The 14,507-nt window shown below is 46.9% G+C and overlaps 1 protein-coding gene across 1 annotated transcript in view; it reads right to left on the bottom strand.

The window, feature by feature from the left end:
* The window catches only part of NDUFA6 (NADH:ubiquinone oxidoreductase subunit A6), a 16,610-nt gene extending 6,272 nt beyond the window's left edge, over positions 1-10,338 (bottom strand). Inside the window, exon 1 of the mRNA XM_032787006.2 lies at positions 10,163-10,338. Coding sequence (XP_032642897.1) covers positions 10,163-10,301 — 139 coding nt within the window. The 5' untranslated portion in view covers positions 10,302-10,338. The remainder of the gene's footprint in view (positions 1-10,162) is intronic.
* Between the last annotated feature and the right edge of the window lie 4,169 nt (positions 10,339-14,507).

The following is a 14,507-nucleotide window of genomic DNA, read 5'->3' as shown; positions in this document are numbered from 1 at the left end:
ACAATGGACTAAAGCAGAAGAGGTCATGGATGGAGCTATATCTGGCGATGTAAATATCTTGTTCAATGTTAGCTATAAACAGTGCCATGCCGAGAATGCCTGTTCTTCACTTTCAGGTGCCGAACGATTGTATGGAAATAAGCCAAGTGGGCGCACTAATCGGTCCTTGAATAATGTATTTGGAAAGAAACTTGTTTTCTCTACTCTGGGTGTATATAATATGGTTGAGCAATTGAAGTAAGAACATGGGAGTGGAGTGTATGACGTCATAGTTTTACATTGTTTTTGTTTGAGTGTTATATTAGTTAAACAAAAACATTTCATTCTGCCTTAAGTTGGGCGACTTTCATCACGGGATAAAGCAATTGCACGGAAAACTGTTCTACTTTTGTATAAGAGCTGATTGAAAAATATCTATTTTATCATTTTTACATGTGCAAAATATTTGTAATATAATTAATAGTGAGCAACTATGTACTACTTTTGTATTCTGTGTTGTAACTGACATCAATATATTGAAAAGCAAAGCAAAACCATCCACAATACTTTAATAAATTTCAATGGGTATCTCTATTTAACAGCGTGATTAATTTGCAATTAACGTTTGTTTATTAAACTGCGATAACATTTTTTTTCTGGAGTTAATTCTGATGATGGTTAAAAACTGAGATTAGAGGCCTAGAACTCAGCCTTACTCGTATATGTGATGGAGAAGTACCTATTATAAAGAACCACACTCGGCTGAGGCTATGATTGAAGGGATATGGGAGGTATAATATCTTTCTCGCTCATGGGATCATATAGACTGAATGGGATAGAACGTAATACCACTAGGACTATAGATTTCTAACCGAATTCAAGATCTAATGGGACTCCAATATTTCTCTACGGTCTTGTGTTGCTATCGGAAATACCTTGGATGATGATTCAGACAAAGAGTCACCCATCGTCCTGCTACTATAATACCTAACATGCTAATGTCGACAACCATTCTGGATTGAGAGATACGTGGTAAATATGTTTTTTGTAGTGTACACACACTTTTCATACCACAACAGTATGTCGAATCACTTCTGCGGGTCTGTGATCAGGTCAATGCTAAATGGGCATACTTCAAATAAGAAACACAACAAAAAGACCTTAGGGCATCCCAAAAACACTCGGCCAGCCCTAGATCACCCAGGTTTCTGCCCGGCTCAAAGGAAATTTTTCAAAGGGCATCTAGAGTATGAGGTGGATGAGCCAAACTGGGTATAGATGTACCTAGGCAAAGAGCAAGAATATTCACAGGATTCATACACGGCGAAAATCTCGCTAAAGTTTTTCACCACAGAATTGTCTCAATTTTGTACGTATGGAACGCTGCAAAATTAAAAATTGTTCTTTTATTTCTAAGCCAGAAATTATCCTCAGCTAGAAGTTTTAATAAAATTGTAATGGAAATTGTTTCAGCTCTACTTTTGTAGACTTGTGTCAATTAAACAATTCACACATTCCTTATGTTTACAGAGGTATTGTAAATGAGAATTCATCCCATATCTTGGGCTAAGACGATCAAAAGTTACAGACCAGACAAATGTAGTGTCACCCGATTATTTTTCTCCTCTCTAAGTTTGGCGCCCCTTCCAGCACATTGGGACAGAGGTGCACCTTGTAAACTCGTGCTAAGTCAGTACTTATATAAAAAAATTCCCCTCTCACCCTAAAGTGGCTGGTATGTGTCTTCCTCACCGCGGTCCATCTACCAGCGCCGGAGTTTGAAGGTTTGCGCAGTATTTTAGCTTTCCAGCACTGCCTCTTCTGGACAGAGACTCTGATGTTGTTCTGGATCCTGTTGGAGCGCCACCACCCAGCTTTAGGTTGTCACAGCCCCGGACTGCTCCTACCAGCACTGGGACCAACTTCCTTCACTTTCCCCATCCTCTCTATTCCCTCTTTAGGCCCTGGTACTATTTCTCCAGCTTCTCATGTTCCTTCTTGCCTAGATGTGCTGTATTAGGCACTACGCTATAATCTTATGACCAGCAAAGGCATATGGCATTTTTGGGGCTGGCGCATAGTAGTCGTTCTGGTCCTTGTCTATACCGACATTGCGCGACTGAGTCTAGGATGGAGGAATTGATTGGCCAGCGTTTATACTTGCCTGTCCCTCTGGATTTCTGGAAGTCCCACAGACTTGTCACTGCTAGTTGCTCCACAACCCCTGTGGAATCTCCTCCTCCATCTGGTCTGGGAGGGTCTAGCCCATACGGCTGTGCAGATGTTTCTGTCACAATGCCAGCCACCTTGACTTTGTGCCTTGGTCAGTGTTATGCAGTTCCTTGCTTGCCTTAAGTTCATTACATCCTTGCCACTATGTGTTGGAGGACAATTGGGTCTGGAATCTCCTGAAGGCCTCTCTTGCACAGTCTGCACCTTGGGTCCTTCATTTAAGTTTGGTAGACTCCTGGCTTCAACTGGATCTGGCTGCTCAGTGCTGTTCCTGGGCGTGCTTGCTTGAAGTGCTCTCTGTGCTGGGTTTTCAGAGAACAGGGCCTCTTCGCAGCACTGGATAGATGGTTTGTCTCCAGTGTTCGTGGGCGCCCACCCCCTCAGACTTCTGTACGATGGTACAAGCTTCCCATGCAGGGTTCTTAAGGCATCTTGCCATCGGCACTTTCTGCTTGGTCTTAGAGGATCCTCCCAGTCTGCTGCTGCCGGTCAGGCATTTATTCTCAGCAGCTCATCTTTGGGGGCCATCTTCTGATGTACTCACTGGGATGTTCACGGGTTGTGGACAATTCCAGGGGACAATGGGCCTTTGGGAAAGGCTCACAAGCACAAGATGGATTAAAGGGGCTGGTGGGAAGCAAATGACTATGAGGGAGAGGTTCAAGCCCGGGACGACGACACACGTTTTGGGCGTTTCCGGCGATTACAAGTCTCATGGGTGATTTGGACTTGGGGTGGAAACCTTCCATATTGTTACAGATTGTGAGGAAATGAAGAAAAGCTTATGAACCGGGCATAGTTGAGGATTGGCAAGCTTCCAGTGTCCTGCGAATTTTCCTTTGGCAGGACTTCACTATAAGGGCTGCTTACTACGCGTGAGGAGAAGGGGGTAATCGATGACGGCGTGGATTCTATGTTCTTCCCCACTGTAACTGGCTCTTTCAGAGACCTTGTCTTATCCTTTGGTCGATACTTAGAATGTTGCTGTCCTTTTTTCCTTGCCATCAACCGGAGGCAATACGTGGAGTTTCCTATGTAGAGAACTTGTGGGTTTCAAAAACTGGTACACAGGTGACTTTGACTGTGAAACGCTGGTACTGTATGTCTGACTACGTGGCCCGCTGGTAGTGTCACTCCAGGTCAGTCTTGACTACTTCCCATCTTCTTAACTACCATCCAGCAGCCACACTTTCCAGTCCGAATGGACATCCATGGCTTAGTTAGTGGGGAGCTCTGATAGTATCCTTCATGTAGTAGTCTGCGTGGCAGGTGGAGTTGCGAGTCACTTAAATGTGTTCAAATATAAAACATTTTTCAATATAGATAAATAAAACCGTATTGGAGGTCATGTGGGTCGACATGTAGAGGAAGTGCTGATGGTGTAATCCAACTCCTGAACCTAGTACCCATATCACAGTCCTGATAATTATCTGGCTGAGGGGGTTTAAAGGCATCCTGGTTAATGCAGAATCAGCAGCCGGGGATCTGTACATTCACACCATCTCCAGGGTATGGATTTGGTGTATAATCTCTAGTTCTTCAACGAGGTTTTTTAAGGGTCACGCTGATAAGGCTTTGACTGGCGGAAAATGAACTTTATGTGCAATGCTGGGGAACTCGTTTAGATTGATCTCTTGGCCCTTGACGACAGGTGGTTGGTGGGTTCTAGGCACCTTAACTGAAGAGTCATTATTGACGAGACATGGTCCTTAGTGTCCTGTTTTGACCTGCTTTAGGGTCACTACTTCAACTGTCAGTTCCTAAGATCCATTCACACCAGACTAATTCCCACGTGTGCGGCATCGGTACCAATTCTCCGTAAGGGGCTTTCTGTAGTCAATTTCCAGGCTGTGCTGCAGATTGGTCTGCCCTAGACTGAGTAGCAGCAATATTTGGTGGTAAGGGCCTCCGACGTGCTCTCAACGAGGAATATTTTAATATATTTTATAGAACAAATGGTGTTTTGTGGAGAGTAACAGTGCGTGTGGATAGGCTTTCCCCTAAGCTAGATGCCCACTTTTTGTCACTGTAGCCTTGATCTCGTGGACTTTCTTTATGGCAGGAAGTGGGAATACTTGTGTTAAAGAAAACGTATTCAAGTATGGTACTGGCCTCAGTATGGTCCTGTAGCTTGGCAGCTATGATGCTGATAGGACCTTTCCGCCGCTTATCTTACTTCAGGGAGACTTTATCGGCGTGACAGAGGACGCCAAAGGGCTCAATATATTACCTATGTAAAGTCTATTGTTGTTTCAGGGTGAGTAGCTGAACATTGGGATCTACTGTGATAGAGAAGGATGATCTAATGGAATGGGCACCTTTTCTACATAGGTTGTCCTATTGTGCAAGTAGGCTCAGAGAGTTGGAAGGGCTATTCAAATGTTTATGTGGGAGTAATCCGAGTGCCTCAAAGGCTGATAGAGCTATAGGAGCGACATGCTATGGGTCCTGGTATATAGTTATACTTTTCTTATTGTATTCTTTTATTCTGTTTGACCCAATGGTTTTTGGGCAGAGGATTTGTGGGCTCTTTCATGCATATCGAGCTTATAATAGAGCACGTGTCATGTTGTCTGTTCGAAAGAAAAAGGCTAATACTGTGAATCACTGGGGTAAGTTGCTCTGTATCAACGCTTCTGATTACGCTATCCTCATCCTGTCAATTAACGAGCTTTTTGGGCTGGGATGTGATGCCCATAACATAAATTGCGCATGAGTACTTGCTGCTTTAGCAGCTGGTTCAAATATCATTAACTGTGCTGCACGTACAAAGGGGAAGGGCTGTTTCGTTTCATCCCTCCTCTTTGTCTAGTTTCTGTTTGGCTACCTGCACAATCCTATACAACGACATAATGTTGCGTACAATCAGAGCTCTATAGTGACCATTGGCAATAACATTGAAGTACACGAAATGGAGTCTTGCATCCTAGATTCACTACAAGTAATGCACTACTGCACGACAATGGGATTGCTATATGAGGTATGAGGAATTTGTGGCTTTTTTAGCACAGTAGGTTGGATCTGGTTCACTCTAGTTCTGGTCCTTTATGGGGGGGGTGCTGTCGGGACATGTTTCTAATTTTCATTCCATGTTCGGTTTGGATCTTGACTTTTTTAATACTTATGTTAGTTTACAAAGCAGCTTAGAAGCCCGACAGTCTTTAGCCTTTCCATTTCAGTAGATTTCATTGACTCAGGGGGCCGCTCCATAGAGGAATTATAGATGAAGGTTGAAGGTTTTAGGCATAGATAATCAATGCAAAGTGAGAAATAAGCTAGTAAAATAAATAATAGGTAGATTTCCCTGTTTACCTCTGGTTAGCGTGTCTTCATGTGATGTGACTGGTTTCTTCTGGAGACCTTTCACAGGAGCAATCTGATGGCTAACGCCTCGTGCTGTCTCTATCTAGTTAACTTTTAACAGAAGCTCGTTCTAAAGTACCTAACTTTTGCACACACATGTGTATAGTAATGCTGGGGAGGTGCTTTACAAATGTGGGGTAATTGGAGGTTGAAGTGACCCTGTATACTGAGAACCCCATATGTTTCTTCATGTACCTTAGGTGCGAGATCGACTCTTTCTGCTGCAGTTCTGGTTGGCCAGGAAACTCCTGATATTTTATATGATATATGCACAGTTGTCTTGGTCCTTAGGAAAGCACACTTAATAGAAGCACAAGTGTACATATGATGATAGAGCACAGAACTAATACTAGTGTATAGGAATGATGTCCATATACATGTTTGATGTAGGCGCTGGATATCATCGCGCAAAATCTGGTTATCTTTTAATTGGCAGAACGTAGGAGGTTAGGCATTTTACTAGCATATGTGCCAAAAGATGACACTAAACTGTTCTTAATCCATCTCTTAGTGTACTTAGCAGTCATTCCAGTTCCACAGGGAGAATATAGATAGATTCATTTGTCATTTAAACGCGTAGTTCGTACCAGTGTTAAGACAGGGTAGCTCTTTTTAATATGACTGTAGTTAATTGTTAAGATCATTTGAAACGATAGCGTCACATGATGTCAGGATTTTTTGTTACATGGGCTTGTTTTGCGAGTCGAATGGGAGTAGTATGAAAGATCTTCAGTATACGAATATGCTGCCCTATGTATTTTTTTCGAGTTAGCCGAGTCGTATCCTTAATTCTCTCTACTATTATCACTTGGAATGCGCATTTTTATGAAAGATAGTTACAGGGCCTGGAATGTACTAAGTGACAATCACAGGTTTTTAACAACTAAACAAAAACAAGCATCACTCCACACCACGATATGAACCTAACTAGAGATAGAATTCTTAGATCGATGCCCACAGAGCTTAACAAGTTTCTGACTGCACTTTTGCTTTAGTTTATCTTTTATCTGGCTCTGTCTGATGACTTAATAATAGTTACAATCAGTCATCTGCTAATCTCAGTACAATCATTTTCACAGATGGGGTACTAATATCTTTATAAAGTATGATATGTGGTTTTAAGCTCTCAAACTTTAAAACTGAGTGCCACACAAATACAAAGGTCTAGCCCAAGACATCCTCCATCAAGGGAAGGATACCCTATAGAGGTCATGATATGCGACTATTAAACATAGTTAGCTTCATCTCGTGGTTTTTCGAAAAATAGTAAGGGGAATGGTAGTCATCATGGGATTGACATTCTCAATGACGAGGTTCACATTGCAGTTAGTTTGGGCATCCTCTTCTAACGGTCTTAATACTTCTCAAGGTATGCCGCACCTTTTGCGTAGAGCTACCATTACAGAACCAGCTTCTCGAAAAACGTGGCACTGCGAAGCCTTGTAATCAGCAGTTGTATCTGGTATAAACGGATTTGTATCCTGTGAGGCTAGCTTTTCTCACATGATCAAATCTTTGGGGGACTGAATGCTCTCATAGGATCAGAAATGAATTTTCCTGCCCTTCCGTGTCTCGGTCTTGAAGCAGTGAGCCACCGGGTGGGTGTCGCACTTAAGGCACATAGAGACAAAATTCTGTGTAAAATGCTACGTGCTTCAGAGTTACTGGGTTCGCAACATCCCTTGGTTTCTTTCTCCAGATTTCTTGAGTCCGGGATGTAATGTGGAGTTGGTCTATCTCAAGCTGAAGCCTTCCTTTTACTATGTTAAGCTCTGGGTAACTAGTGTTTTCTCAGTAAGTGTGGATGTAGGTCTTTTGTCCATCCACAGTCCCCTCATACGTTTCAATATATCCCCTCTCATTATCTACTGGTTGTAGTAGCATCCATCAATTCCAGGTTGCTCTGTCTCATCGCATGAATGGTTTTGTTCCAGTAGCCACTTATCAGATTGTCCTGGTTCCTCACATCTGGCGTGGACCTTGTTAATCCGGGTGACGTCCGAGCCGGCATGACTCTCCTAGTTCGTGTCACTCTCATATCTGAGGTAGGCAGGTGAAGCGTTAGGGGGTCTTTTGCCCAAGGACCCCTACTGGAAAGTTGGGTATGAACTGGGATTTGAACCCCGGTCTCTTCTATCAAAGGGCAGTCTCCCGTATCAAAGGGCTGCGCTTTTAACCACTACGCTATCCAGTTGCTGTTCTACATAGGGTGAGATATATATATATATATATATATATATAAAAAAAATCATGACGACTTGCAGCATCACAAAATAAGTGGCAGAAGATCCAGTTACATACAGTCTCAATCATTCTTGTCCCCAGCTGATGGGATATATCATATCATATATATACCACAGATGGTAGGAGTACAGACAGTAAAGCTTATAATTTTCCACTGAATATCCAGTATTGTTCACTGAAGGATACGTGATACCAGACAAGATGTCCCTATCGGTTTATACAGTAAAGAAATTATTAAAATTGGAGAAGATGGGGATTAATATGAGAACTGAAAAGTGTATAACAGACTGGTTAAAGGGAAGACTACAGCAGGTCATAGTGAAAGGTGACCTGTCAAACTAGAGGGAGGTTACTAGTGGAGTTCATCAGGGACTGGTCTTGGGACCAATCTTATTTAACATTTTTATTAATGACCTTGTCACAAAAAGGGGGAGTACGCTAATGAAGTTTGCTGATGATACAAAATTGTGAGGTACTGCCAATATGGAGGAGGACCGGAATATCATAGAAGATCTAGATGACCTTTAAAATTGGAGTAATATAGAAATGGGATGAAATTTAATAGTGCAAAGTCATGCATTTAGGGACTAACTAGTTTTTGGGATTTAACAGCTGGAAATGACAGAGGAGGAGAATAACTTGGGTGTACTGTTCACTCACATGGTGACAATGAGTCACCAATATCATACCATCATCAAAAAAGAGCCCATGCAGTCCTAGGATGCATCAGGCGAGGTATTTCCAGTAGAGACAGGGAAGTGTTAGTACCATTATACAAAGCACAGGGTGAGACCTCATCTGGGATACTGTGTGCAATTCTAATCTCCCATGTTTAGAAAAAAATAAATTCAAACTGGACCAGGTGCAGAGAAGGGGTAATAGGACGATCAGAGGAATAGAAAACCTTTCTTATGAGAGGAGACTCAAAGAGTTTGTCTTGTTTAGCCTAACTAAAAGAAGGCTGATGGGAGATATAAATGCTCTCTATAAATAGATCAGAGGGATAAATACCAAGGAGGGAGAAGAGTTATTTAAGCGCCAATGTGGACACAAGAACAAATTGATATATACTGGCCATTAGCAAGTTTAGGCTTGAAATTAGACGAAGGTTTCTAGACATCAGAGCAGTGACATTTTGGAACAGGCTTCCAATGGCAGTGGGGGCAAAAACACCTAACTAGTTTCAAGACTGAGCTCAATAAGTTTATGGAGGGGATGGCACGATGAGACTGCTTACAATAGCACGTAGCTGATCTGTGACTGCTAGCAGCAAATATCGCCAACAGCCAGTGATGGGACACTAGATAGAGAGGGCTCAGAGTTAGTACAGAAAATTCTTCCCCAGCTGTCTAGCTGGTGGGTCTTGCCCACATGGTCAGGGTCAATGTGATTGTCATATTTGGGCTTGGGAAGGAATTCTCCCCCAGGACAGATATCAGAGACCCTAAGGTTTTCTGCCTCTCTCTACAGCTTGGGCAGAGATCACTTGCATGTTTGAACTAGTGGAAATGGTGAATTCTCTGTAACTTGAAGTCTTTAAATCATGATTTGAGAACTTCAGTAACTCAGCCACAGGTTAGGGGTCTATTACAGGAGTGGATGAGAGAGGCCCTGTGGCCTGCAACATGCAGGTCATAGTGGAGTCTGATCGTGAGGGTCCCTCTTGACTTTAAAGTCTACCAGCTATTCACATTAAGTCAAAAAGGCCAATGTCCTAATATCTGATTAGATGGGACAGGAGTAGCTGTTTGAAAAAAGGGGTATACTTTGTAACGTGCCAATAGTACATGCACCTTCTTGGATACTCTCCCTGCTGCTGAATAGGGAAGGCAACCCACACAACAGAAGTATTTAGTGTCCAGAGCCATCAGGATTCAGTGGAAGAGGAAGCACAAGAATAAATAACCTCTTTAGTGCCAACACCACCCTAGCTGAATTTTAAAGTCCTTCATAAAAAAGAGAGACCATCACTGTCCCAGTTTTACACATGGGGAAAGATGGGCAGAGTGACATGGCCAAGGTCACACAGCAGGCCAGTGGCAGAGCCACCAACTGAGCCAGCGCAGACCTGCGGGGGGTCCTGCCCAGCGCGGGGTTTCCAAGCGCGGGAGGGGAGAGAAGGACAGAGCCCCCGGCTCCCCGCACCACAGCCCCAAGGTCAGCCTCGCCCCGCCGCTTGGCAGGAGAGCGGAGAGGCCCCGAGGCGCTATCGCCAGGAAGGGGGCCGGGGCCCGGGCCTCCCCCGCACGCTCAGCCCCGCAGCCCCGGCGGAAGCGCAGGACCCCGCACGGTCCAGTCACGAAGCCGCCGCTGACTCCGACCTTGCGCAGGGCGCCGCCCTCACCGGCATTGGGCACCTCCCGGTACCAGGCGCGGTAGAGCTCCCGCACCCGCCGCTTCGCCTCGCCCAGGTCCCGGCTGAAGATCGGCTTCGCCGCAGCGCCCGCCGCCTTCGCCACCTTCCCGGCCCCGGCCGCCGCCATTTTGCAGGAGCGGCGACCACGCCCCTTGCTTCGGGAAGTGGGCGGGGCTTATAAAGCCTCGGCGTCTGATTGGTTTTTAAAGCTACCATTCTCCTCCTCCCGGCAGCGCCCACCCACGCCGGCAACGATTGGGTGAAGTCTGAGGTCCTGATCCCTGATTGGACGTAAGTGGCTGATAATTGTCCTCAGGTTGTTGGTTGCCTGGGTTACCCTAGCTCAGGCAGGCTGTAGAGTTGGGCTCTCAGCGCTGTGGGGAACCAGCACCCCATGGAGCGGTTGTGTCCTAGCGCTGGAGGCCAAAGGCGGGTGGAGGCGCTGTGGCTCAAACAGAGGCCGCAGGGCTGCAGAGCTCCATTTAAAGTGGGAAACCCCAGTGCTGCCCTCTGCCTGACTCCCCTCTTAGGTGTCGTCATCACCCCTTTCGCCCCCCCCCCCCCCACAGACCAGCAGCCTGGCCCATGGGCCCCTGTCTCCATGCGCTCTGGAGCCTCAGCCCTGGAGGGAATCTCCCTGTTTTCCCCTTCAGGAGCCCCTTCTTGCCCTGTCCAGCTCCTTGCCATACCCTTCCCGGCTGGCAACCTTCACCGGGGAAGGTAGCGCTCGAGAGGTGCAGGAACACTCCAGTATGGTGCTCCTTCCCTTCTGATGGGTGCAACAAAGTGGGGAGCCCAGACTCCCTCATTGAGTGCCTTTAAGTAGAGAGATCTAGCAGCTGTCACTTCCCCTCCCAGCCAAGCCCAAGACAGCAGCCCCTCCACCACCATTGCTGCCTTGTCTGAGGAAGGGCTGGGACCTTCAGTCCCTTCCTAACCCGCAGTGCTGGTATGCTGGCAAGGATTTCCCTTTTAGGTGGGGATGTGGGAGTCCCAGCCTGTTACCTCCTATGTGGACAGTGGGTCCCCAGCTGTGGGGCCAGGCCACCCTATGCAGCTGTCTCAGGGCTGGCCAGGAGGGAGAGTGTTGGCCACTAGGTCTCCACTCAGAGCTGGCCTAGGAGGATCTGGGCTTCTAACCCTTCATTGTGCCCCTGTCCCTCCTATAGTCAGTGCCTCAGGCACCCTTTTTTTTGCCAAAGGATGAGGTAATAGCCCTTTACTGTGGCACAGGCTGAAGGGCTGTGGCAGGAGAATAGTGACCCCTCACCCTTTTACTGCCCATGAGTAAGTCAACCAGTAAGAGAGTTGGAAAATTGCCCAGGCCTGTCAAAATCAACCAGGTGGCAATCCTATTTTCCATGTACCTTCTTAAAAGTGGTTGGTCATGGCCTGGATGGCTTTGCTGGCCTAAATACTGCACCTCTGATACCGAACATGAGCATATTCCTTTTTAATGGGGCTGAGCCATCCTCTGCCACCACTCACAAGGTCTCATGTTGCTAAAGCTAAGAAGGAGCTTAAGAGGAATATTAGCCAGGCAGCCTGGGTGCAGGGTGTGGGCTCTGGGCTGGGGTTTGAGTGCAGGAGGAGGTGTGGGGGTTGGGCTCTGGGTTGGGCAGGGGTGCGGGAGAGTGGGAGAGGTGCAGTGTTTACCTCGGGTGGCTGCCAAAAGCAACCCATACACCCCTCTGGCAGTGGCTCCTAGGAGGAGGGGATTGGGGTGGGAGGTGTCTCCGTGCGCTGCTACTTGCAGGCACTGCCCCTGCAGCTCCCATTGGCACAGTTCCCGGACAATGGGAGCTGCATTGTTGGTGCTCGGGGGCAGTGTGTGAGACAACTCCCCCGGGAACACAGGGATGTGCTGGCCGCTTCTGGAAGTGGTGTGGAATGAGGGCAGGCAGGAAGCCACCTTAGCCCCACTGTGCTGCCGGTGGTGGTGGTGGCGGCATGCCCCTAGGTGCTTTTAAATTTCCCTGGGGCAGCAGGCCGGGCTGGGAGACACACTGGGGGAGGTGCGTGGGGGCGACAGGTGGGGCCAGGGAAGACACCCAGCCCTGAGCATTGGTGGAGCTGGGTCCTGAATATTCCTGGAGCATGGGCACCACGGGCCCATATTATTTGCCCCCCGTCCTCTCTTCCTCTTGCCTAGGCTGCTATAACTCTCTTTATACTGCTGTGTTCCCCAGGAGCATGCACAGAAGTGCCTGAGGGGCAGAGCTTTCCTGGCCCAGTAGTGCTACAGCCTCTTCTCTGCCTCGGCCATAGTGCGGGGTTTGTAAACCCCAGTATAGGTCCAATCCGGTAGACATGCTCAGAGGTTGCCTTTAGGTTGATGGCACCAGCTCTTTGGCTCCACTATGTGTAACACAGACAGTGCTGCTGAGTAACTTATCAGTGTACTGTATGGATAGGACTGGGGCCTGGATGAGGGACATCTATTTGAGACAGCCCAGAGAAGACTTAGATGAAGTTGGTAGGTTGGAGAAGCAACTGGAAGGTACGCTAGACATGAATTTAGCCCACTTGAATGTAGGTCCACACCGGAAATTTGCAATTCAAGTTTCCAGTTCCCAATAATAGATGAGGCGGTGTCAATTCCAGAGGCAAAGCTGCATTTGTAATGAGCCAGCCACTCCCAGTCCCTATTCAAGCCCAAATTAATGGTGTTAAATTTGCAAATTAATTTTAGTTCTGCTGTTTCTCTTTGAAGTCTGTTTCTGAAGTTTTTTTATTCAAGAATAGTGACGTTTAAATTTGTTATAGAATGTCCAGGGAGATTGTTGTATTCTCCTGCTGGCTTTGTATGTTACCATTCCTGACGTCCGATTTGTGTCCATTTCTTCTTTTACGTAGGGACTGTCCGGTTTGGCCAATGTACATGGCAGAGGGGTATTACTGGCACATGATGGCATAAACCCTTTTAGGCACCCAAAGATGCAGCTAGTCATCTAGTGGGGCTTGCAAAGCACCTAACCTTCTAGGCGCTTTTAAAAATCCCACTAGGTGCCTAAATAGCTTTGAAAATCTGTCCTTATGTCTGTGTGTGTCTCAGTGCCTCATCTGTACAATGGGGATAACAGCACTGCTGTACCTCACCGAGGGGCTGTGAGAAGAACTAGGTTAGACATTGAGAGGGGCCACATAAGTAGCACAGGTAAAGTGGGAACCTCTCTATACGCTGTTATCCATTCCCTGGGTTTTGCCCCCCTCTTTTCACTTATGTTACCAAACCTTCCCCATTTCTTTATGTAACCTTAGCGCTGAGGACTTGGCTGTATTTCTTCGGAGGCCCCAGTTTCTCTCCAAAACAACTCTCCCTCTCCCCATCCCCCAACAGAGGGATTCCTGTTTTACAAGCTTGACTGCCAGATCCTTAATTTAATCACCAGCCCTTTTTTATTTTGATCATCCTGCCTTTAAATAAAATACTCACTTCTCGTCCCAGGGGCACCTCTCCTCTGCACTAATGCTGTGCTGTAGTTAAGAGCTCCACCTGGGAGCACACCTCCCGTACAAAACTTTGGGGGGGGGGGGAGTTCCCCTTCCCCCACTAAGTGGCACCCCTGCCCTTCCTTTCTGATACAGACCTCATACTTAATACTTAGGCCCTGTCTACACTAGCAAGTTTGTGAGAAGTAAAGCAGCTTTGAGCACTGTAACTCCCAAAGAGTACACACTGCCAAGCCACTTAGTGCACAGGAAACAGCGCTCTAAAAAAACACCTCAGTGAGAGGTGTACAGCTTTCTGTGCCAGGGCTACAGCGCTGCAGTGCCAGTGTAGACACCGTGGTGATTACAGTGCTGCAATTGGCCTCCAGGAGGTGTCCCACGATGCCTGTTCTCACCTCTCTGGTCATCAGTTTGAACTCTACTGCCCTGCCCTCAGGTGACCAACCATCAGCCCCACCCCATACATTCCTCTGCAAATTTGAAAGTCCCCTTCCTGTTTGCTCAGTGATACATGCAGTGGTCTCAACACATCTTTCAAGGTGGCCATGCCTGCTCCATGCGATCCCCCGCTTGGAGCAATGCCGAGCTGCTGGACCTTATCGCCATTTAGCGAGAGGGGGCTGTGCAGTCCCAGCTGTGCTCCAGCTGTAGGAATTATGATACCTACAGACAGATTTCTAGATGCATGATAGAAAAGGGCCATGACCAGGACACATTGCAGTGCAGGGTCAAAGTGCAGGAGCTGCAGAACACTTACCACAAGGCGCGTGAGGCAAACCACCACTCCGGTGCTGCACCCCCGAGCTGCCAATTCTACAAAGAGCTGGACCCAGGCTAGCTGCATAGGGGCCAGGGCAGAAGCCGGAGGCTTGGAGAAGAC

Source organism: Chelonoidis abingdonii, chromosome 1, assembly GCF_003597395.2.
Source record: "Chelonoidis abingdonii isolate Lonesome George chromosome 1, CheloAbing_2.0, whole genome shotgun sequence".
Taxonomy (NCBI): Eukaryota; Metazoa; Chordata; order Testudines; family Testudinidae; genus Chelonoidis; species Chelonoidis abingdonii.
This window is presented reverse-complemented; position numbering and strand designations above follow the sequence as displayed.